At 43.5% G+C, this 24,408-nt stretch overlaps 2 protein-coding genes across 2 annotated transcripts; both read left to right on the top strand.

The window, feature by feature from the left end:
• Positions 1-5,900: 5,900 nt before the first annotated feature.
• On the top strand, positions 5,901-10,845 carry LOC308217631 (putative 2-ketogluconate reductase; the record flags this gene model as incomplete). The annotated part of the gene is made up of 5 exons (XM_080610816.1): positions 5,901-6,282; positions 7,117-7,288; positions 9,494-9,672; positions 10,209-10,305; positions 10,692-10,845. The coding sequence occupies 5 exons, from the start codon at positions 5,901-5,903 to the stop codon at positions 10,843-10,845; spliced, it is 984 nt and encodes a 327-aa protein (XP_080466942.1).
• A 1,137-nt stretch (positions 10,846-11,982) lies between these two features.
• On the top strand, positions 11,983-24,145 carry RBFA (ribosome binding factor A). The gene is made up of 7 exons (XM_080610815.1): positions 11,983-12,177; positions 12,790-12,832; positions 13,581-13,757; positions 17,896-18,008; positions 19,184-19,268; positions 21,449-21,519; positions 23,230-24,145. The coding sequence occupies exons 1-7, from the start codon at positions 12,059-12,061 to the stop codon at positions 23,618-23,620; spliced, it is 999 nt and encodes a 332-aa protein (XP_080466941.1). The 5' UTR covers positions 11,983-12,058; the 3' UTR covers positions 23,621-24,145.
• The last annotated feature ends 263 nt before the right edge of the window (positions 24,146-24,408 follow it).

The following is a 24,408-nucleotide window of genomic DNA, read 5'->3' as shown; positions in this document are numbered from 1 at the left end:
TTGTATTAATGTTTTAAACATTTTGACGAGTGAAGAGTACATGATCTGGAATAATGTGCTGCTAAAGTGTTCTACTGGGAAAGCTGACCTTGCCTATGGCAAATAGATGGGTTAGTGATAATATTTCATGATGGTTTAGAGCCAGTGAAAACAAATGAATCACTTGGGTTAGCCTTGCCTGAAACGTCAAACCCATGAATGCAGATTTCCTGCCTCTACTTTTTTTGTCCTATGAATCCTGATCACAGCAACCTGGTCTAGTGGAAAGTGTCCCTGTCCATGGCAGGGGGGTTGGAACTGGATGAGCTTTAAGGTCTCTTCCAACCCAGATCAGTGTGTGATTCTGTGTAATACTGCTTTATGACACATAGCATAGACATGGGAAATGCATGTCCTCATCCAGTTTCATGTTTAAGTTAGTCTATATATTCCACCTGGGAAATGTACACATTATATTATACAAAAGTCTTTTGGGCTAATACAATACTTCAAAAGTCCTAAGAAACAATCCTAAGAAACAATTATTATGCAAGCGACTTATTAACACTACAGGCATCTGTTTGCCCTGCAGTATCACATGGACACCAATGGCAATATTTAATGATGGGAATGAAGTTGACAGACTGTGCATCACTTCTTTCCTCATACCCACAGACATGTATTTCAGAGAACTCTGTCACAATACTGGTAGTAGATCCCCTTCTATAATAGAAAATGAACAGCACACTGCAACACTATGTAATTCAGCTTCACATACTACATGCAGGTCTATAAGGTACTCTACAAATTAAATCTACTTAGAACATGATAGTGCACTGGTGTAACACTCTCATCTTGGTTTACCTTCATCAGACTTGGCTGATGGTAACTGCGGTTTGGTTGCTGCCCACACTGTGACATTCTGTGCCTCAGTAATTTGAATAGCTCTTCAATCACTCATACTATAAATAGCTCCCTGACCTCTTCTGTCACGTATGTTGCTATACAGATACATTACTTACAGAGGTATATCAGCTCCTGAACCATAATGTGAAAATTAGATGTTCAAGTTACACAAAAAAAACTTTGAAACCATCTGTTACTGTCCACATACAACCATATAACACATCCATTTTCTTGACATTTGATATGTATGTCCTGAATTTTTGCTTACAAAAAGAGTAACATTCCTTTGACTATTATTTTTTTACCTCCTCTAAGTCCTCCTTCATTTTGTTCATTCAGATTTGTTGATTTGATATGCAGAGGGAAAAACGACCATGTTGTCCTTCCAAAGTTGGGGGTTTTTTTAACCTTCACTACTAAAATATGGTAGACATTCTTCCTCGATTCACGGCGAGAATGACTTGGGTCTTTGAGAGAGCTTTACAATGGTCCTTTGGTCTCAGGTACTGTAACATAAGCAGTAAGTTAAAAGATCACCCATTACGCCTTATCAGCAAACTTGGAAGCAGTTGATGTAAACAGGTTTGTCGGAGATTTTTTAAAGGAGAAAATTCAAGTATACCTAACTGAGAATCCAGTTAACATGCTGTGATTTGATCTTGCTAGGTAATGAATTTTTGCTTTAACTGTCTGAACTTTAAATCCATGTAAGCAAATTATACTAAAAATCATCACCAGTATAATTAGAACTATTTATGCTTTTGTATAATTATTACAACATTTTATTATGCTTTATCTTTCCGTTAGTCATTTTATAGGGGATTTGGTGTTAAACCTTGACTGCCTTGATGTTGAGCATATCAAAATGTTTTTGATAGAATTTGAGAAGGCACGATTTTGTAATTCATTCTTTTGCAAAGCAGTACAGGAGTCAGGAGAGACACAAGGGGTGGTTATTATATGAAGGAAAAGACCTTCATGTGTGCAATGAAATCTGTCACTGCTGTCTGCCCATCAAAGTCAGCTGATTCTTTGTGCTGCATTAACTCACATGCAAATGTCATGACCAACAGAGACCATACTATATCTGATATTCAAAGATAGTATGCAAAGAACCAGCATGCTTGATGTTAATGCAAAATCCCTGATTATTCTGACATCATTAACAGCTCAGAAACACAACACATATAGCACCTCTCCTATGAAGACAGAATGAGAGAGTTGGGCTTGTTCAGCCTGGAGAAGGCTCAGAGACCTCAAAGCAGATTCCCACAAGAAATCTGGAGAAGGGCTTTTGACAAGGGCAGGTAGGGATAGGACAAGGGGGAATGGGTTTAAACTGACGGAGGGGAGATTGAGATGAGAGTATCTTTCTTACTGTAACCCAGGTCTGGTTGTGGATCAGGATGCTTTGGTGGAAGCCCTTCAAAAGAAAGTTATTAAGGCAGCTGCTCTGGATGTGACGTATCCTGAACCTTTGCCAAGGTAGGAGATGTATTTAGGTGAAGTAGAAATGAGTGTATGTGTGTGGTTCGTGGTTCAAACTAAGTACAAGTTTGTGAGCTTGCGAGAAGTTATACAATTTTGTGAGTAGGAGTACATGATGGACGTGCACTGGCCCTACCAAAACAGTGTCCCAGTCCTTCTATCCTAGCCAAACAAATTTCACGCTGACTCATTTGGAGGATTTGTTGCATCAAAAACCCCACAGGCAAGGCAGCAGTTTGAACTCCGCTCAGTATGCTTTGGTCATGCAATTATTTTTTATTCTTCATTATTATTTTAAATGCTTCCCTGGCCGCCTCAAGGTGATGAAATAACAGATGAATGCTCTGTGAGTGACTGGCTGAGTACTTATGTTCCTTTTCCAGGGATCACCCCTTGTTAAAGCTGAAGAATATTATAATAACTCCTCACATTGGAAGTGCAACCAAAAAGACACGCCGCCTAATGATGGAAGACGTGACAGAAAGCATACAGGCAGGTCTTACAGGTCTTCCTATCCCTCATGAAGTATTACTGTAAAGCGGCCTGCATCTAATGTTACTGTTATTAGTGTTTGTCCTGGTGTGATGAAACAGTAATTTGATCACTCTTCATGCAATTGTCACTGGTGTGCATATACAGATCAAATGTGTAATTGTCCCGGTTTCAGCTGGGACAGAGTTAATTTCCATCCTGGTAGCTGGCGCAGTGCTGTGTTCTAGCTTTAGTCTGAGAACAGTGCTGATAACACAGCGATGCTTTAGTTGTGCTCAGTAGCACTTACTCTGATCGTGACTTTTCAGTCTCTCACGTTCTGCCAGTGCGGAGGGGCACAAGAAGCCGTGAGGGAGCAGAGACAAGATACGTGATCCAAACTAGCCAAAGGGGTGTTCCGTACCACAGCATATCATGCTCAGTATGTAAACTGTGGGGAGTTACCTGGAAGGGACTGATGGCTGCTCAGGTTGGGCTGACTATCAGTTGGCGGTTGGTGAGCAATTGCATTGTGCCTCACTGCTGGTTACTGGGGTTTTTTCTTTCTCCTTCTAGTTTTATGTTCTCTCCCCTTGTTATTTCCCTTAGCATTAGTATTAGTACTATTATATTGTACTTTAGTTATTAAACTGTTCTTATCTCAACCTGCATGTGGGTTTCACATTCTTTCAGTTCTCCTCCCCATCCTGCCTGGATGGGGGGAAAGAGGGTGGGGTGTGAGCAAGTGACTGTGTGTTACTGAGATACCTGCTGGGTTTAAAGCATGACAATAGTGAATGGTTTTGATTTATTTAAATTACCAAAAGCCATTCTGTGTGGAAAACTGCAGTATTTTGTCATGAACTTCAATGAGAAACTCAAGTTTGGAGTCTTACATTGGTGTAATTTATTTTGTAACTCATATAATTAATTTTTGCTCACATCCTCTTGAAATTGCCCATCAACGTTACAGCGAATTGAAGCATGTTTAAATTGTATTCTAGTGTCACCAACGAACTACATGGCGCTGCAACCTGTGGTGGGCTGATGGACCTGCTCATCCTGATGCTATGGCAGCAGCGTTTACCCTTGGGGAGCAGTTTGCAAGGCCTTGCTGGGGCAGCCCTTTATGGAAACGCAGCAACCAGCCTTAGTTTCACTTCCCAGACATCTCATCCACCGTAATAACTGGGCTTGGCTATGTGTACACATGAGCCTCCCCGGAGCTCGGCCCCCCCCTTCCCCCGCGGGGCCAGCAGAGCTACTCACAGCCGCCCACCTGCTCCCGTTGCCGTGTCGCTGCAGGTCCGGGCCACCGCCCCGCGAGGGGGAGCCGGCACCGCCGGAGCCGCCGCCGAGGGGAGCTCTGCAGCGCCGGGTCAGGTCGGGCCGGGGTGGTCTGCAGCCGGGCGGGCTGCTAGGCCTGCCCTGCCTCCGCCGGTGCGGGCAGGCGGTGCTGCCGGTGTTGCTGCGGCCTGGCAAGCGAGCACCGGGCCGGAGGTACCGGTGCTGTAGCTATTGGGAAGTTCTTCCCTGTGAGGGTGCTGAGGCCCTGGCACAGGGTGCCCAGAGAAGCTGTGGCTGCCCCATCCCTGGCAGTGTTCAAGGCCAGGTTGGACGGGGCTTGGAGCAACCTGCTCTAGTGGAAGGTGTCCCTGCCCATGGCAGAGGGGTTGGAACTGGTTGAGATTTAAGGTCCCTTCCAACTTTTGCCCCCCCGTGACCTCCTTTCCTCCCCCTTCACCCCAACCGCCGGCCCACGGAATCAAGTTGGCGGGCGGCCACAGGCACCGGACCGGCACCGCGGTGCGCACATGGCCGGCCAGGCAGCCCCGGCTTGGGCGGCCCCACTCCCCCCTCGCCCTCCGACGGTCCGGCCCCGCGGCTGGGCGCGGCGGCGGCGAGCGGAGCAGGCGCTGATGAGCACTGTGTGCATCCCGGGGCACCGGTTCTCCTCCGCGTCTCGGCCCACGCCGCAGCCCCTCGACGGGAGGCCGGCAGTACCGTCGGTAAGACCGGGGTTGCGGGGCTCGGGTGTCTCCTGGGGTCTCTGAGCCGCGCTCGAATTGGCTGGGAGCGGGACGGGGACAGTATCATGATTTCTCCCGTGCCCTCCTGGGCCGGGCCGGGCCGGGCCGAGCTCTGCTGCCGCCGGCCCAGCTCCTCTAGTCCCATGAGAAGGGTGACCGGGACAACTGCAAACGCCTTAAGGAAGGGCTCAACTCGCCCGAAGTCTGGGAAAGCAGCTGCTACTCCGCGCTACGGCGGCTGGCGAAAAGGGAGAGGACGAGGGCGCTGTCCCCGTCAAGCAGTCGGTGGGGAGGAGCGGCGCCTTGCTACAGCTGCCCTGGGGCTGCGCATCCCGGCGTGCTCGGCCAGGGAGAAAGGGCTGCCCACTGGTGTCTGAGCGATATGCAACAGTCTGTTCAGCGCCACTGATGCTGTGGCTCTGAGTAGCCAAAGAGGCAGCGTGGGGATCTCTTGTCTTTAACCTGAGATAATAGAGTTGGTTCTTTCCAGAGACAACAGAGTGAAGAGTTGTCAGAACACCGAAGGAGACCAAGGGAAAACAAAGGGTAAGGTTATGTTCAGGAAGTTAACTGATAACTCCAAAGTTTATAGCTCTGTTCTATTAAACAAGACTTTTTCCTGAGATAAGGAATGCTTATTAATTAATATGGTTGCATGGGTGGCAATCAAAGGTAGAACTTGGGGACTAAAAGATACTCTTCCACTCACATGGTCACATTCTTAAATTATCAAGACTTCAGCCTTTAAATACTGAATAGTGATCAGGATAGCATCTGGTAGCTCTTTGGTTTAAGTATTAGCATAGCTGGTGTGCCAGAAACAATTAACAAGATCGTATAAAAATTGAACATCCTTCTGAATAACACAGGAAGAATACAATAAAAGTTGAGAATGTATCTTTAGCCAACTCTGTCATCAAGTGGGAAAACAGCACGTAATGAAGCCAATCAACTCCTGTTTCTTCAAAAGGTACGATGGGTCTCCTAAGGATATGTCTTTTTGGTCTCTCATTGCTTTAGTGGGCCATGGAGAGTCAGGAACTGCCTTATGTGCTCATTGACTGTATAGGAGGGAAGCATGGAGTATATGAAGACCATGTTGAATTTCTGGAGAAACATTTTCATCTCATCAGCATGAAAGAATATCTTGAAAACAAGAAATCTCTCAGTGAAAAGATCAGAGCTATTTATATGTGGTATCACAAACCAGTTATTAATGAAGAGCTGCTCCAGAGCTTGCCCAACTTGAAGATAGTTGCAAGCTCTGGAGTGGGAATAGATCACTTGGATCTGCACCTCCTCTCCAGCTATGGTGTGAAGGTGGCCAACACTCCATTTTCTGTTTCCACTGCCACTGCAGACTTTGGGATGGCTTTGATGCTGGCATCTTCCAGGAGACTTGTGGAAGGTAATAACTGAAATGGTTTTAGTCTTTTTTGAGAAAAGGTGACCTTTCAAAACAAGCAGTTAGCAAGCCTGTGCTGATGCAAAGGTAAGCTTAAAAGTAGAAATAAAGGAAAACAGAGGGATGAGGAAAAAGTTAAGACAAACCTGTCATGTTGACAATAACTTGCATGCATTGTGTACCATTTCCAAACAGGCATATCAGCAAGGTAGGTGTGTGCCTTCTTCAGACAGCCTTAAATTCTGGCCTCTTCTCCCATAGCCCATAGCCACTTACTCATTGTACTTGTTTACTGCAGTCCTTGCTTTTCAAGTTTTACTAAAAGGGGATTAAAAGGAGATATTTTCAAGTAGGCTTGAATCCTGTCTCTGCCAAACTGATGTGTATCTGAGTCATTATGCCCAGAAATCCCTCCACCATGCTCTGTGTTTCTTTTCTGGGCCAACTTTTGTTGTTTCTACAAGGCAGCTGGGAACCATATTTTGACCTTACTGAAAGTCTTGATGATAATACAACTGATTCATCAGTTGCACATAGAAGGGAGATTGCTGCCTTGGCCTTAACTTCCTTGTCTGCCAAAGAGAGACTGGATATGTTTCTATCCTTAGCAAGAAATCAGTGTCAGATGTCATGTTAATGGTACAACATTATCCACTTCTTGTCCAGAAACACAACAATAACAACCCAAACTATTCTATGATTGTACGATTGTTACCGTTCCTATGCTTCTGCCCTGTTTTATGATAAAAAGTCAAAAAAGCCCTCCAACCCCAAACTAGTAACCTGATGCCAGGACATCCTTTACATGACATGTTTTCGTCTTTTCCCTCCTCCAAGGCTATCAGATGGCAGTCTCCTCCGACACAGAGTATTTCCCTGCAAACTGGCTGGGCGCTGAGGTTTCTGGGGCAACCCTGGGGATCGTGGGGATGGGAACTGTTGGCTACAAAGTGGCCCAGAGAGCCAAAGCCTTTGAAATGAAGATTTTGTACCACAACAGGAATCAGAGGTAAAGTAGGTTGCATCTCCATGGAAAGTATTTTATCACTGCTTTTAAGCGTTGCTTGTACCTTTCACTATCAAACTGATCTCCTGTTTTCTCTGTGCAAGATTAGGACAATGTGCTCTCTGTATTATTCTTACTAAATATTGTGCCAAGAAGCAGCAAGAGACACAGATCATGGCCAGGTTCACACAAAAGTACAAATCATCAGGCAAGCTCACAGGGCAGAGGCCGGACAGGGGCTGAGGAGAGCTGGATCAGCCCTGCTAAATCACTGGGACAGGAGCTGATAGCCCTAAGGGGAGCTGCCATGGGGTCCTGGGATGGGGGAGGAGGCACGGGGGTTGGACAGAGACAGCCAGGACTAGTGGTATCCTCCGGGCCATGACAAAAAGTCTCTGCTATATTACTGTCGCTTTATTTGGGGTGGCAAAGTACATATATACCTGCTGCAAGACGGTAATTAATTTCCCAATTTATACTGAAACAAAGTCAGGAAGGAATGGGAGAGATACAACTCACTGGTCTCCATGAGCCTTCTTGCCATATTGGTGATGCTGTAACAGACTGAAGAAAGGAGAAGTAATCTGGGAGGATTTAATTCCCAGATTTAACCTTTTTACGTTTAACTTTTAACATGGTTAAAAAGGATTTAACCATGCCAAGTGCAAGGTCCTACAGCTGGGTTGGAGCAATCCCAGGAACAGCGACAGGTTGGGCAGAGAAGAGACTCAGAGCAGCCCTGCGGAGAAGGACTTGGGGATGTTGGTTGATAAGAAACTGAACATGAGCCGGCATGTGCACTCACAGCCCAGAAAGCCAACTGTATCCTGGGCTGCATCAAGAGGAGTGTGACCAGCAGGTCGAAGGAGGAGATCCTGCCCATCTACTCTGCTCTCGTGAGACCTCACTTGGAATATTGTGTGCAGTTCTGGTGTCCTCAACATAAAAAGGACATGGAACTGTTGGAACAAGTCCAGAGGAGGGCCACGAGGATGATCAGGGGGCTGGAGCACCTCCCGTATGAAGATAGGCTGATAAAGTTGGGGCTGTTCAGCTTGGAGAAGAGAAGGCTGCGTGGAAACCTCATAGCAGCCTTCCAGTGTCTGAAATGGGCCTATAAGGCTGCTGGGGAGAGACTCTTCATTGTGAACTGTAGTGGCACGACAAGGGGTAATGGGTTGAAACTTAAACAGGGGAAGTTTAGATTGGATATAAGGAAGAAATGCTTTACTGTAAGGGTGGTGAGGCACTGGAATGGGTTGCCCAGGGAGGTTGTGAATGCTCCATCCTTGGCGGTGTTCAAGGCCAGGTTGGACGAAGCCTTGGGTGGCATGGTTTAGTGTGAGGTGTCCCTGCCCATGGCAGGGGGGTTGGAACTAGATGATCTTAAGGTCCTTCCCAACCCTAACTATTCTATGATTCTATGATTGTAAGTCCTGTGACTTAAGTGAGGCAGGGACACAGGCAGAGACATCATCTCACCCTTTCAGAGCCTGCTGACAGTGAAGAGCTGGACTTGATAGCCTGTTTGCTTTCTTGTAGATGGGGTGTATGTGCCCTTCACATGTGCTATGAATCCCATCAGGCCCTTGCCATCTTTTTGTTTGTGGGAATCTAATGGGAGCTGGGCAGTACTTGCCCCAGCTTTGTCCTGATACTTATGGAATGTGCCAGCAGGTCCTGCAGCATGTTATTTCAGTGAAGCAGCACTGATGCACAGAGCAGGTTGACTGTTGCTGACACAAATTTCTGAAGACTTAACTGCTGCCGTCTTGTGGCTTTCTTCAGTAATTTTCAGACAAATTACTTTACAAAGGCAAGGGAATTCATGTCAAACATCAGTCTTGCTTTGGGGCTGGAAAAGAATCCCCATCACAAGCAGAAGCTGTGACAAAAATGCATTTATTTATTGTTTATTCAGTGCATTTACATGCTTCTTGCATGCATGATTCTTTATGTACATGATTCTTTACACGCATTTCTTACTTGCCCTTCCCACAGGAAGGGCACTGCACAATTGCCTGTAGTGCACTTGGTATTGTGGGAAACAGTGTAACATTTTTCTTTACTGAGTTTCAGTCAGATAACAGTCTAACTGCTTTGCATTATGGAGTGAAGAAAGTGATTAAGAAACCTTTTATCTAATGGTGATTTGAACTTTTTTCTTATTGCTTACTGCTGGACTTAATTTTGGGTTTTTCCTTTCAGAAACAAGGAAGAAGAAAGTGCCGTTGGAGCTGTTTACTGTAAGAAGATAGATGATTTGCTCCAGCAGTCAGATTTTGTGTTGCTGTCTGTGACCCTGACTCCACAGACACGCAAACTGATTGGGAAGAGGGAGCTGGAGCTGATGAAACCCACAGCTACTCTGATAAACATCAGCAGAGGTAGGATGCACAATAAACAGAACTGTATTATGGTTTGCTGGCATAAAAAGTCCTGGGAAAACCCAGCCCTATAGAGTCTCTCACTCTGAAATTTTTGGTAAGTTGTCTTTTACTAGATTATTTAGATGTCCATGGACACATCTCAGCAAAACTTTGAAGCATTCTATAATTGAGCAAGTAGGTCTCTAAAATGTTAGTGAGCTTGGAGTGTTAGAAGCCCAGGTATTCCTCCACAATGTCCTGCTTAAGCTTGTTACTTATTTAGTGCAGTGCCGGTGCTAACATATGTCACGGTGGCACAGCCCACTCTGAGGTCTGGCACTGCACTTCATTTTCTCGTGCCTTTTAAAATTCCTATCCAACTCCACTGCATGTACCCAAGCTTCCTCCTCCAACTTCACCACACTCCCTCTGCTGCCACTTCGGTTTTGTGAGCATCGCTGGCCCTGCTGTATGCGTGACCACCGTGCCCAAAAGGATGGTGAGAGAACAGTGTGAAATACGAAAACAAGAGTATCTTTCTTACTGTAACCCAGGTCTGGTTGTGGATCAGGATGCTTTGGTGGAAGCCCTTCAAAAGAAAGTTATTAAGGCAGCTGCTCTGGATGTGACGTATCCTGAACCTTTGCCAAGGTAGGAGATGTATTTAGGTGAAGTAGAAATGAGTGTATGTATGTGGTTCGTGGTTCAAACTAAGTACAAGTTTGTGAGCTTGCGAGAAGTTATACAATTTTGTGAGTAGGAGTACATGATGGACGTGCACTGGCCCTACCAAAACAGTGTCCCAGTCCTTCTATCCTAGCCAAACAAATTTCACGCTGACTCATTTGGAGGATTTGTTGCATCAAAAACCCCACAGGCAAGGCAGCAGTTTGAACTCCGCTCAGTATGCTTTGGTCATGCAATTATTTTTTATTCTTCATTATTATTTTAAATGCTTCCCTGGCCGCCTCAAGGTGATGAAATAACAGATGAATGCTCTGTGAGTGACTGGCTGAGTACTTATGTTCCTTTTCCAGGGATCACCCCTTGTTAAAGCTGAAGAATATTATAATAACTCCTCACATTGGAAGTGCAACCAAAAAGACACGCCGCCTAATGATGGAAGACATGACAGAAAGCATACAGGCAGGTCTTACAGGTCTTCCTATCCCTCATGAAGTATTACTGTAAAGCGGCCTGCATCTAATGTTACTGTTATTAGTGTTTGTCCTGGTGTGATGAAACAGTAATTTGATCACTCTTCATGCAATTGTCACTGGTGTGCATATACAGATCAAATGTGTAATTGTCCCGGTTTCAGCTGGGACAGAGTTAATTTCCATCCTGGTAGCTGGCGCAGTGCTGTGTTCTAGCTTTAGTCTGAGAACAGTGCTGATAACACAGCGATGCTTTAGTTGTGCTCAGTAGCACTTACTCTGATCGTGACTTTTCAGTCTCTCACGTTCTGCCAGTGCGGAGGGGCACAAGAAGCCGTGAGGGAGCAGAGACAAGATACGTGATCCAAACTAGCCAAAGGGGTGTTCCGTACCACAGCATATCATGCTCAGTATGTAAACTGTGGGGAGTTACCTGGAAGGGACTGATGGCTGCTCAGGTTGGGCTGACTATCAATTGGCGGTTGGTGAGCAATTGCATTGTGCCTCACTGCTGGTTACTGGGGTTTTTTCTTTCTCCTTCTAGTTTTATGTTCTCTCCCCTTGTTATTTCCCTTAGCATTAGTATTAGTACTATTATATTGTACTTTAGTTATTAAACTGTTCTTATCTCAACCTGCATGTGGGTTTCACATTCTTTCAGTTCTCCTCCCCATCCTGCCTGGATGGGGGGAAAGGGAGGTGGGGTGTGAGCAAGTGGCTGTGTGTTACTGAGATACCTGCTGGGTTTAAACCATGACAATTATGAATGCCGCTGAAATTGCCCATCAACGTTACGTCGAATTGAAGGATGGTTAAATCGTATTCTAGTGTCATTGATGAACTACATGGTACAGTAAGTAACCTGTGGTGGGCTGATGGACCTGCTCATCCTGATGCTATGGCAGCAGCGTTTACCCTTGGGGAGCAGTTTGCAAGGCCTTGCTGGGGCAGCCCTTTATGGAAACGCAGCAACCAGCCTTAGTTTCACTTCCCAGACATCTCATCCACCGTAATAACAGAGCCTCTGCTCAGCTATACCTGCACGGGGCTTGGCTATGTGTGTACATGAGGCTTCCCGCGCAGGCGGGGCCACTCATAGCCACCGCCCACCGGCTCGCGCCGCCGAGTCGCTACAGCCCGAGCCGCCGCGCCGCGAGGGGGTGCAGGCACTGCCGGAGCCGCCGCCACGGGGATCTCTGCAGGGCTGGGTCAGGTCGGGCCTGGTCGGGCCGGGCCTCAGTGGCAGCATGTTGGGCGCTCGGGCGGCAGCGAACGCGGCGGTGCCGCGGTGGTGCCGGGCGCTACGCAGCTCTGCTGTCCTGGGCGGCTCCAGGAACCTGCTGTGGAAAATGCTCCGGAAAAAGAAGTAGGTGCGGGAGGCTCTGGCCGGGCAGCGGGGCCTCCGCCCGGGCTGGGCCTTGCTGTGGGGTGAGCGGTCGCAGCCGGGCGGGCTGCTGAGCCTGCCCTGCCTCTGCCGGTGCGGACAGGCGGTGCTACCGGTGTTGCTGCGGCCTGGCAAGCGAGCACCGGGCGGAGGTACCGGTGCTGTAGCTATTGGGAAGTTCTTCCCTGTGAGAGTGGTGAGGCCCTGGCACAGGGTGCCCAGAGAAGCTGTGGGTGCACCATCCCTGGCAGTGTTCAAGGCCAGGTTGGACGGGGCTTGGAGCAACCTGGTCTAGTGGAAGGTATCCCTGCCCATGGCAGGGGTTGGAACTGGATGAGCTTTAAGGTCCCTTCCAACCCAAACCAGTCTGTGATTCTTTTCCCCGCCTCTGCATGCAGCTTCAGCCGCGGATGGGGGGCATTGCTCCCTGCACCTCACCCTAGTCTACCTGTTGTGGGGAAAACTACCTGTGGGCATGAAAACCTGTGCGTTGTGTTGTGCCTTCGGGCGGGTGGCATTTTAATTACATAAGGAACCCTTTGTTTCCCTGGGCTGCTGAAAGATAAAGCTGATTTCCTTTCCTTTTCCCAAAAGAAAGAAGTTTTGGTATGACAGCCCTACCCTGGGATCTAAAATGGTAAGTGCAAGCTTTTAAGGTGCTGTATTTGTGCCAGGAGGAACAAGCTTGTGCTTCTGCCATTGTGTCTGACTTTGGGAAAAGCATTTTCCGGTGGAAATAGCAAAATTCTGTGATGAGCGCTAGGGCTCCAGTTTCACTATGACATGCCAGGATAGCTGTTGAGAGAAGCCGTTCAGCTCCCCATGGCTTTTTCTTCTTCCATGCTGATCTTTCATTCACACCAGAACCAATGCTGTGTTCGAATCATAGAATCAGGTTGGAAAAGACCTTTAAGGTCATCAAGTCCAACCATTGACCTAGCACTGCTAAGTCCACGAATAAACCATGTCCCTAAGCACCTTGCACACTCTTGAGCTGACAGCAGAGAACTGATCCAGATTAAAACTTCTGTATGCCAGCTTAGTTTTACTTTTATGGAAACCAAGTTTTTGTGTCTGTTTTTCAAGTTAATGCATGTTCTATTTTAGAAAAAGGATTTATTGAGGTGTGTGACTAGTTAAAAAAAAAACCTAAAAGAAACTAAGCAGCCTTGACTGTAATACATGAAGGTCAAAGATTTTGTGAAAATAAATATTCCTTATTGAAGCATGTGATACATAAGACCTATATAAGACCATCACAGCTGCAGTAATGGCATTCTAAGAGCATACTTAGTAAAGTGTAAAAAACTGTATGTTAAACGCTTAATACAAATACAAGTTTGTAACTACAGATTAATGTGTTGTGGTTTTGTTGTGTTTTAAAGATGTGTAAACCAACCGCGTTGGACTCCATAATGAAAGTTGACCAGATAAAAACTAGGAAAGAAGATAACATACGCTTCAGAGTCTTGAATGGTCTTATTCATAAAGCTGTGGCAGAGATGATGGCTACCTGTGAAGTTAATCAAGAACTTTATGATCTTAAGCTGGAAATCTGCAAGGCAAGTGCCAAAGCTTCAACTGTTTTGAGCAGCTCTGAGGACACCTTAAAGTTTGCATGGCAGGCCAAAGGAGCTTCTCTGGGTGTTGTGATGCTTGCAGGAGTTCTACTGCATTGCTTTTCATGTGGCAGAGCACAGCAAGATGAGGCTCTGGATTCATCTTGCAGACTAAGAGAACTTTGCCATTGTTGCATCTAGCTTAGTAGACCTTTGCCACTATAATTGAAAATATAGCTAAGGCCAACTACATGGTGATTCTCTTAGTATGACTTTTTGTTTTCTATTACTCAGATATGTAGTATTTGCCTTGCCCTTTCTGAAAGAGGAGCCTGGTTTTGCCAATATAAGTGTATCTTTCCCAGAGTCTTTTTTGTGCGGCTGTGTGAGAGCTGATACCTCCTTGTATTCCTCACCAGCATCACTATACAGGCAAAAGACCTAAGTGGGGCATGAGCTTCCTTCAGAAAAAAGGACAAGCCTAATAAAATGGCATTGGCAAGCAAGGTTCAAGAAAGAGTTAGAATTTGTACTTAATTGTAGCTAGTGTTGTCATAATGCATGGATTTGAAAGGGACGTAAAAGCATAAATGTAAAATTCAGGAACTAAGTCAGTTTCCACATCCTTGTTCATTGTAGGTTTGGGTTTGTTTTTTTTCCATTTGCAGTTTTATTAAGTTTACCTGTGTTTGGCTTGAAAGCTTGATGGACTTAGAAGCATGGAAAACCAAATTGCACCTCATAGCTGTATCTGTGACAAGGGTTTTGTAGTTTATTATTGAAATTGATGTTTTTGCCAGCTGAATTCATTCTGTCTTCAAGCATGTGATTAAAAATACCTGGGCAAGGTAATTTGGCTGTATATGTGCAGTGTCCTTCATATAGTACTTTTCTCTCTCCCGGGCTTTGAGGATTGCTTGTCTAACTTGGATGGCATGTCTGCACCTAAAAATACCTGGCTGGTGAAGGCAAGCCACAGCATTTTCATTGCTGTAAATGAAACAACTTATAACAGAAGAGATGGAAAGAAACAGCCTTCTTTCAAATATAGTGCAGGTTTTATTGTAACTGTGTAGTGCTTAGGAAAAGTTTGTGCTGCACTGGGATGTGGCTGAGACTCAATTTATTGATTTATTCTAGAGCTGATGCATGACATCCTTGTCTCTAAATTGGAGAGACATCGATTTGATAGATGGACCACTCAGTAGATAAAGAACTGGCTGGATGGCTGCCTGCAAAAAGCTGTGGTCAACGGCTCAGTTTCCAGTTGGAAAACAGTAACTAGTGGTGTCCCTCAGGGATTGGTGTTGGGACTGATTTTGTTCAACATCTTTGTCGGTGACATGGACAGTGGGATTGAGCTTGCCCTCAGCAACTTTGCCGACGACACCAAGCTGTGTGGTTCGGTTGATACGCCGGAGGGAAGGGATGCCATCCAGAGGGACCTTGACACGCTTGTGAGGTGGGCTGATGCCAACCTGATGAAGTTTAACCATAAGAAGTGCAAGGTCCTACAGCTGGGTCAGGGCAGTCCCAGGAACAGCTACAGGTTGGGCAGAGAAGAGACTCAGAGCAGCCCTGCGGAGAAGGACTTGGGGATGTTGGTCAATGAGAAAATGAACATGAGCTGGCTTCAGTGTGCACTCGCAGCTCAGAAAGCCAACTGTATCCTGGGCTGCATCAAGAGGAGCGTAACCAGCAGGTTGAAGGAGGTGATCCTGCCTATCTACTTTGCTCTCATAAGACCTCACTTGGAGTACTGTGTACAGTTCTGGTATCCTCAACATAGAAAGGACATGGAACTGTTGGAACAAGTCCAGAGGAGGGCCACGAGGATGATCAGGGGGCTGGAGCACCTCCCGTATGAAAACAGGCTGATAAAGGTGGGGCTGTTCAGCCTGGAGAAGAGAAGGCTGCGTGGAAACCTCATAGCAGCCTTCCAGTGTCTGAAATGGGCCTATAAGGCTGCTGCGGAGAGACTCTTCATTATGGACTGTAGTGGCAGGACAAGGGGTAACAGTTTCAAACTTCAACGGGGGAAGTTTAGGCTAGATATAAGGAAGAAGTTCTAAAGTTCTTTACTGTAAGGGTGGTGAGGCACTGGAATGGGTTGCCCAGGGAGGTTGTGAATGCTCCATCCTTGGCAGTGTTCAAGGCCAGGTTGGACAGAGCATTGGGTGGTATGGTTTAGTGTGAGGTGTCCTTGCCCATGGCAGGGGGGTTGGAACTAGATGATCTTAAGGTTCTTTCCAATCCTAACTATTCTGTGATTCTATGATTCTGGTCTGATATCACTACTTACATTATCAAAAGAAACAGAATCTTAGAGTCATAGAATAGAAGGTACCTTAAGATCATCTAGTTCCAATCCTCTGCTATGGGCAGGGACACCTCACACTAAACTGTGTCATCCAGGGCTCTGTCCAAGCTGGCCTTGAACACTCCCAGGGATGGAGCATTTACCACTTCCTTGGGCAACCCATTCCAGTGCCTCACCGACCTCACAGTAAAGAACTTCTTCCTTGTACCTAATCTAAACTTCCCCTGTTCAAGTTCAAACCCATTTCTGCAATCCATCAGAATTTACTTTTTTTCACACAGTATCACAGTATGTTAGAGATTGGAAGGGACCTCAAAAGATCATCTAGTCCAATCCCCCTGCCAGAGCAGGAACACCTAGATAAGGTTACACAGGAATGTGTCCAGGCAGGTTTTGAATGTCTCCAGAGAAGGAGACTCCACAACCTCCCTGGGCAGCCTGTTCCAGTGTTCCGTCACCCTCACTGAGAAGTTGTTTCTTCTCAAGTTTAAGTGGAACCTCTTGTGTTCCAGTTTATACCCATTACCCCTTGTCCTATCATTGTTTGCCACTGAGAAGAGCCTGGCTCCATCCTCATGACACTCCCCCTTTATATATTTATATACACTAATATGAAAAGTTAAAATTACATAATAGTAACAGGTGAGAATCATGCTTCAAGCCTGATACATCAAACTTTTATTCACTTGATAACACTGCTCATGGTGATGAAGAAATGGCTTGTGTTAGATGGGATTGTTTGTGTGCTTATATTAGACTCAGCGTGGGAGATAGGGAGATTGATCCTGCAGTAGAAGCAGCTGGTTAATGATCATGGTGGATTTTTTTTTTTTAATAAGTGGTGGGTTTCCCAAGGGAGGAGCTATTTGGTGGCAGAAAGAATCAGTGTCTAGTTCGGTTTTTGGGGACAGTCCATCCGTTCTAGGAAAGAGTAGCACTGTCAATAGCAGACTGTGATGCAGTTTTCATTTCTGGGAATACTCTGATAGCATTGTCTTTTTCTGGTGATGTATGTGGATACCTATTTGTTTGAAGTCTTGGTTTCTGGACTAGATGATGTCTGAACTGTGCCTTCCAATGGGTAGTTTATGCTTTCTCCTCCCTCTTCCCTGGCTCCTTCCTTTGGTTGAGCCAGATAGGATCTTAGAAGTTTGCTAAGTGTATTGTCATAGTGAGAACCTATTTTGAAGGACAGCACTAGATACGATGAGTGACAGTTTCAAAAATCTTTCAGAATCCAATTTGTGTAATTTTCAATATTGCATGTATGACATGTATGATTATTATCTGTTAGTGAGCTATAGTTTCAGGCAACTGGAGGTTCCCATCAGGCTGGAGGGATGCTTATATTACAATGGCATGGAGGGTCCTCTTTCTATCAATATCAAAACCAAATTATGAGTGACAACAAACCAGGTCCTTCTTTAGCAGAAATGTACACTTTCAACTGTATTCCAAAACACTGTAATTCTGAACAATTTGTGATGTTAACACTGTCATGGTGAAGAAATGGAGCACTGTCAGTAATATACAGGTGTTAACAGACTTGTCTGTTTAATTTCAGTTGAAGGGGAGGTTAGGCAGTGACTTCCCTAAATAAAAAAGTCCTTTCAGGTACTGAATGTAAGTCTTATTTGGTGTTAAACTCTTAAGGGCACCATATAATTATGGTTCTTAAGAGCAGAGGTGGAAGAAGAGATTCTCCTAACAATTTACATATTCAGTTTGGATCACTGTATGCTTATTCATGAATTAAAGACTTTGTTGTATATAAAGTGTGTGTATACATAGAATTTTAAAGAAACATTTGTGGTTTTGCAGGTGTCACTGGCATCAAACTTTTCAGCCTGTCGTGTGTACTGGAATCCTACTGCTACTATGGAGAAAGAAAGTTATGTTGAAAGTGTACTGCAGAAGAGTGCTCCACGTATACGGTACTGCTATGGGGCAAGCAGGTCCCTTCATAAATTCATAGCTATGTACTATACCATTTCTTGAGTAGTTCTAAAAATCTGTATTTGACCTGTTAGGATGCTTTAGATTTTTAGATATTTGAGTCAGAGCATCTCTCCTGAGATGCCTCACAGGGAAGGATGGCTGTGTCACACCACCTGTGTATTCTGCTGGAGCACAGCTGGCTTGTTTGGCTTCTGTGCTTTCCTAGGATTGGACTGGGCTGAGCTGAAAGAAAGAAGAGTTTGGATGAGGTTTTACTTCATTGTACTAGTGATGGTGCGCTGGACATGCTGTACATGACAGTAGGGCAGAATGTGATATTGCTCAAGAGGACTGGCAATTGCAACAAATAATTACAGATTCACTGGGGAATTCTGATTACTAGGGACAATCCAGACGTCCAGAAAGGATGGCTGACATTACAGAAATTCTTTACAGTACTGATACCAGAAAATAGATTATGGAATGCTGCCATGTATTGTGCTGCTTTTACCCATTTTTGACAGAGGGTCCATTGGGTTTTCAGGATATCAGAGAGATATTTATTTCTCCCTCTTTCCTTGGCTTACATACAGCCAAACTGTTGGAGGATCAGGACTTCATCCAAAGGGGGAGGTGGCATTGAAGCATACTTGTAGAGCCGTTTCCTTACCCCATTTCCCTAGGCTGTGTAATTCCTGCTGCAGCACAGTATCTTTTCTATCCCAAACACCTTCCACTTTTTGAGAAGGAATGTTGCTGGCTGGGAAGAAGATGAGGGAAGCCCTTGTCAGTCCTTCCTGCATGTAGCATGTAGGACTAGTTGTCTTGCCCTGCTGTGAGGCCTTTATCCGCTCACTACTCTTACCCCTACAGTGAGGATAAGGAAGCCAAATGAAGTGGGGAAAGACCTGTGCCAGCCTGTGCATATAGGAGACAAATCTATCATCAATACTCAGTGGAATCTGCAGCTAGTAGTTTTTATATATTATACATTCAGAGTTGGGATTCTGCAGTGATGTATTGCTTAGCACTAGCCTGAATGGATAACCATCAGACTGTAGGTTTTGCAAACCATATACTTAAATCTGCAATACTCTGGAATTAAAGTATTTTACCTGTCCTGGAGGTGCTATTCTGTTACTTATACTGGTGAATGCTTTATTTTTGCCAGGTATCTTCTGAAGAGTCAGCAGATTTTAGGAAATATACCCCCAATAGTATTTGTAAAAGACAAAGAAGCTGCAGCTGTAAGAGAGGTAATTGTAATATTTGACTGAATGTACAAATATAATGATATGCAAACATGGTGACTTAGCATGCCATAATGCTTAGGAATATGGAGAGAGCTGATCGTTCGGTTGCTCTACAAATCTACATTAAAAAGCAGTCTTTGTCTATATGCTTTCTTCTTCGCATTTCAAAGCATTTTAGCAAAGAATCTTGAGTAAGAGTGATGCTTATCTAGAACGTAAGAGCACCATTGTAGCTATTGCCTCATGAACACTTTTTGATGCTAGTATAAAAAATTCTGAAGTGAAGTTTTCAGAGAAGCTTGTAGGCCAGATCATTAGCCAATAAAGAAATCTTAAAAAATGAAATTACAATTTTAAGGAACAGTATAAGGTAGACAGTTGTCTCTTGCCTTGTACAGATGATTATAGGAATCAGTTTTTAAGGAGCTGTCTTCCACGTTTTAAATGTTACATGTTTTTAAAATTCCATTGAATGTAATCAATGATTTTTAATTTTTCTTTACCCCAGCTAGCAAAGTGCAGATCTTTGCATAGAGGATGTAAGCTCACTCATACTACTTTCCCCCCCCCCCCCCCCCTTTTAAAATTATCTTTAATGTTTCACATTTTCTGTCAAGGTGTTGATAGTTTTAACTAGTTGAAATATTGCTAGAATAATGACGTCTTGTAGGAACTGGCTGTCATTAGGAGTGTGAAGTGAGATCTCTGAAATAGAGAAATTTCCAGAAGAGAAAGATGACACCAATGAGTAGAATTTCATCAAAAATGTCTTCTCAAGCTGTTGAAGTGAATGGAAAGAACATTAGTTGGAAAGAGCGTGTTCACATTTCTGTGCCCTGAAGCACCTTATTCTTAGATGTGCTACTATTACAGCCAATTACTGTTAGTGACTTACAGGCTCATGCAGCTTGTATTTGCAGAGCTGGAAGGGATAATAAGAGCTTCAGACTATCTGGAAATGCAGTGAACTGTTTGAACTTTCTGTAGTCAGAAAAATTCTGAATTTCGTGCCAATGTACTGATCCACAATGCAAATGCTTTCCACCTGAATTAGTATCAACAAAAAGCACAAGAATAGAAATGAAATAAACACTTCTGAAAGCTGTTCATATTCATTCTTATGCTCCCCATAATCAACACAAGAAATTATACACAGGTAATGAGTGATTATAGAAGCACTTTGTCATTACTATTACCCTGTTATTAACATATGTAGATGGAAGTACAAATGTGTACTCCTGCAGGTCCTGCCTTTCAGTTCTGTTACTGTGGAGCCTATTCCATTAATCACTGTTTCTCAAGCTTTGTTAAATAACCACTTACTCTTTTTGAAGAGTTTTGAAGAAAACCCCTGGGCTGCCTTACCTTCAAGTTCAGTGCATAGTCATCAAGAAAATTAACCATGTAAGACAAGTAAAAACCCTCCTTGTATAAGCTCTGTCAGTGAATGGCACTGGGAAGCACTTTGATGGACCATCTTTTCACACTTTGCAGAGCATCAGATTTATGTAATCCACAGATTTGAATAACAGTGCTTGAAATAATGTAGCTGAACCTGATTTTTAAGTATTGGAAGACAGGGAAGGACCATGCAATTCAACTCCTAGTATAATACGTGCAATTAGAAAGGAAGTAATGTAAGGAAAAGTGCAAACAAAAAATTCAAATTAGGTAAAATTTTCACAATTAGGTACAGTCTCTAAGCTGAATATACTAGATTTATAGCATTCACTGGTTAGTTGCCATGTTAAAAGGGAGTTGGGAACTCAGTATTTACAGGTAACAGAAGTACAAACTTGCAGAAAGCGGGAAGAAGTGAAAAGAGACTTAGTGTAAGGATGTTATGAAAAAGAATTCCAAGATTGAAGTAAGACCAAATAAAAAAAAATAAAATAAAAAAATAGGAAAGTCACACAATCCCCAGCCATCTGTTAAGAAAGTACGTAAGGCAAAAACTTCGTAGGAATCCCTGAGTAAGTTATGACATTTGACACAAACTTCCTAGGCAAGAAATATAAGAGGTTCTGTTGAAATGGAGGAAAATACTATTTTGGAATGGACAATATTCCAAACATGGAAAATAAAATATTTGCTTTTAAATACTTGTCTATTTCTTGTGTAGGTGTGAACAAAGTAAATGTGGTACAGGACTTTTCATATGTATTGTTTTCATGTGTTTACAGATTGAGGAATTATTATCAATTGCTGATTTTGGACCTCCAGAAGCAGAAGAAACATCTCAGAATGATTCTAGGTGGGTTTTTTTAAAATCAGAATTGTACAAGTATCTGTTTTCATCTCTGTTGGCCAACTTAGATTGGATATTATTTGACAGGACAGAAAGTATATTTTAATTAGATGTGTACATTAGGGTTCAGCAACTGGTGTTATGAGGAAATAGAATGTAGGAGAGAGTGCCTTTTTGGAAGACCTTACCAAAAAGGCATCTTAGCTTTAAAAGAGATCAGTTGGGCCATTTTATTAAACAGAAAAGGCTACAAAATAGCCTAGGACAAAACTACTATGTAATTATTCCAGAAATTAAATGTAGAGGATGACATTTAATTTTGTGGCTTTAGCTTTCTTTACCAAAGTTACACCCATTTATTAAAATGAAAATATTTCTTATCTCATATGCTCAGGTTTACATTCATATTTTAGTGCAGATACATTTTTGTAGGCTATTTTGTCATTGATTCTTGTGCATCGGTACCTTGCTGCAGAACACAGGTTTGCAAATATGGAAAGGAGAAGTCTATTTTCTCGTATATAAGCAGACCTCTGTTAAGCTGTGGAGAATGTCTGAATTGTTACTGCATAGTGTATATGCTTTCAGAGGCAACTAACCCATGAGGTGATAACAGAACACAATCTTAGAAATCAGCTGTTTGTTGTCTATACTCTGAGTGACATAGTCATCAGATCTGTTACTTCAGACACATTACTTGTTCTGGTATTCGTATCTTTACTTTTGTAAGGGAAGTATTTTTAGAATTTGTAAGAATTCAACACTTGATATGTTTTTGGTAATTAAATTGAAAAAGAAAAAAAGAAGCTTTGCATCAGTAATACTTGTTTCTTGCTGGTAATTTTCTCATGAGGATAAAAGCTATATGTTCACCAGTACTCCCCTCCTTGGCCACTTTTTTCTGGTATAAAATTGATTTGTTATACATGCCTTACAAGTTTACTGACAAATCTTTCTATGTTAACAATAAGTAAGCTAATTCAGCATTCTTGTGTGAGGGATTTTTGGCTATTGAGAGATAAGGCTGAACAGTCTATTAGAATGATGATTCTGTGGACTGGATGTTCTTGAAGCCAGCAGCCGGCAGTCTGTTGGTGGAAATGCCTTTTGTGACTTAATGTCTTACAAGACGGTTCATCAGGTGCAAATCAGAAAGAGCTTCTTGGGAGGAATCATGTTGACAGACTTGCCCACAGGGCACTGCCATCTTCCTCTCTTTGCATCTTGTGTAAATACTTAAATCCATACTTAATGCTTAAGCATTAGTACTTAATGCTTAAGGTGCTACATGCCATCATTCATACATCTATCTGATGTGTTTGGGCTCAGGCTGCTGATTCTCACTTTTTGGAATAGCTCTGAGAAGTCTTAACTTCCTTGGGGCTCCCAGGTCCAGTGCTCATTCTGTTACCTATGCACACCTTTTCCCAGAAACAAGCAATTTCATCTGGAATGTAGTTGCTTTATTGGCTTCCTTCCATTAAATCTGTTGACATGCTGAAAGGCTTACATGCATCCTGTCCTAGGACACACAGTACGGTGGTATCTCTTCCTTCTTAATGTGGGAAGGACAATGCTGAACACAGTGCATTAATAAAGTAAAACTAAAAACTCACGGTTATTTCTGTGTTACTGAAGTTGTCACAATTGCATTGTCCCTTAAAATATACATGGGGAGAGGGGAAAAACCCACAGCATTTGTTTTCTTTTCCACAGTAAACTGTTATCTTCAGCAACTGAATCTTCAGATCCACCCATGCGGTCTAATCTTTTTGGTATTGATCACGAACTGCTGAATAAGCAGATAATGGACTACAAAAGACTGAAAGTGTCAAGAGGTATAGAAAGCATTGCCTGGACAGAAGAGCAGGGGCAGCAGCTTTCTAAGATTCGAAAGAAAATGAAAAAGAAAAAACCAAAGAATCCTCCTGATGATGACATTACACCACAGAAATACTTAATGGACAGATATGAAGCTGATTACTGGGACGATAACACTGAATCAGTCTCAGACTATGAGCTGGAGGATGAATTGCAGGAAGATGTAAATGAATTGGAGGCAGATGATGGGAAAACTGTAAGTCAACCTATTGATAAACCGAAATGAAGTGAAAAAGCCACTGCCTTTAAAATGGAGGCTGCCAACAGCAAAGAAGACTGCTGCAGATACTGAAAGATTACTTTTGTACAGCCTGTTTATCACTTCCTCTTTCAAGCTAACAGGTTTGTCACATGTGGGGAGATTTGCTAGCACAAGGTATGTGAGAAAAGGAAAAATGCTATTTGTGACATTCTGTTAAGCAGATTTCAAGCTGCTGCAGTTGTAGGACTTTCAACCAGAGAGCAGATTTGTAATAACAAAATAAACACAGTGGAGCACTGAGCTAAAACGTCTTGTAATTCTGTTATTTAAAATAAAATCAGGATTTCTGTATTGAAATAAAATGTCCTGGTTTTTTGGTTTTGTTTTTTTTTTTTTTCAGTCATCTGGATAAAAATAATCACAAAGTGATTGTATCTGTTACTCTAAGGTCAGGAAGGAAGAGGGAAGCAAAATAATGACAGTGGCATTCAAAGACCAGCCTTCAGCACACAGATCAGGACAGGTTATTCTCCTGAGGACCTAATCTAAGGGGGGAATTCTTTCCACAAGAAAGTGAAACTCACTGAAATTACAGCAAATAAGCATACAACTCTCAAAGAAAATAAATTTATTTATTTTAATATTCAGAAATTTACAGTTCTGCAAAGGGGAACTGCATCCAGAAAAGAATGGAAAACTGCTCATCTGTTGGGTAAAATTGTTCAGAGCATTGACTGTGGCTGAAAAAAATGTATTAAAACCTCAAAGAGAGTGAAAAAGCAGCAGGGAAGAGAAAAAAGCAGCAGGGAAAA

The sequence above is a fragment of the Psittacula echo genome (genome assembly GCF_963264785.1).
Source record: "Psittacula echo genome assembly, chromosome: 2".
In the NCBI taxonomy this organism is placed as follows: domain Eukaryota; kingdom Metazoa; phylum Chordata; class Aves; order Psittaciformes; family Psittacidae; genus Psittacula; species Psittacula echo.
Note: the sequence above shows the minus strand (reverse complement) of the source record. Positions and strands in the feature narration are given on the sequence as shown.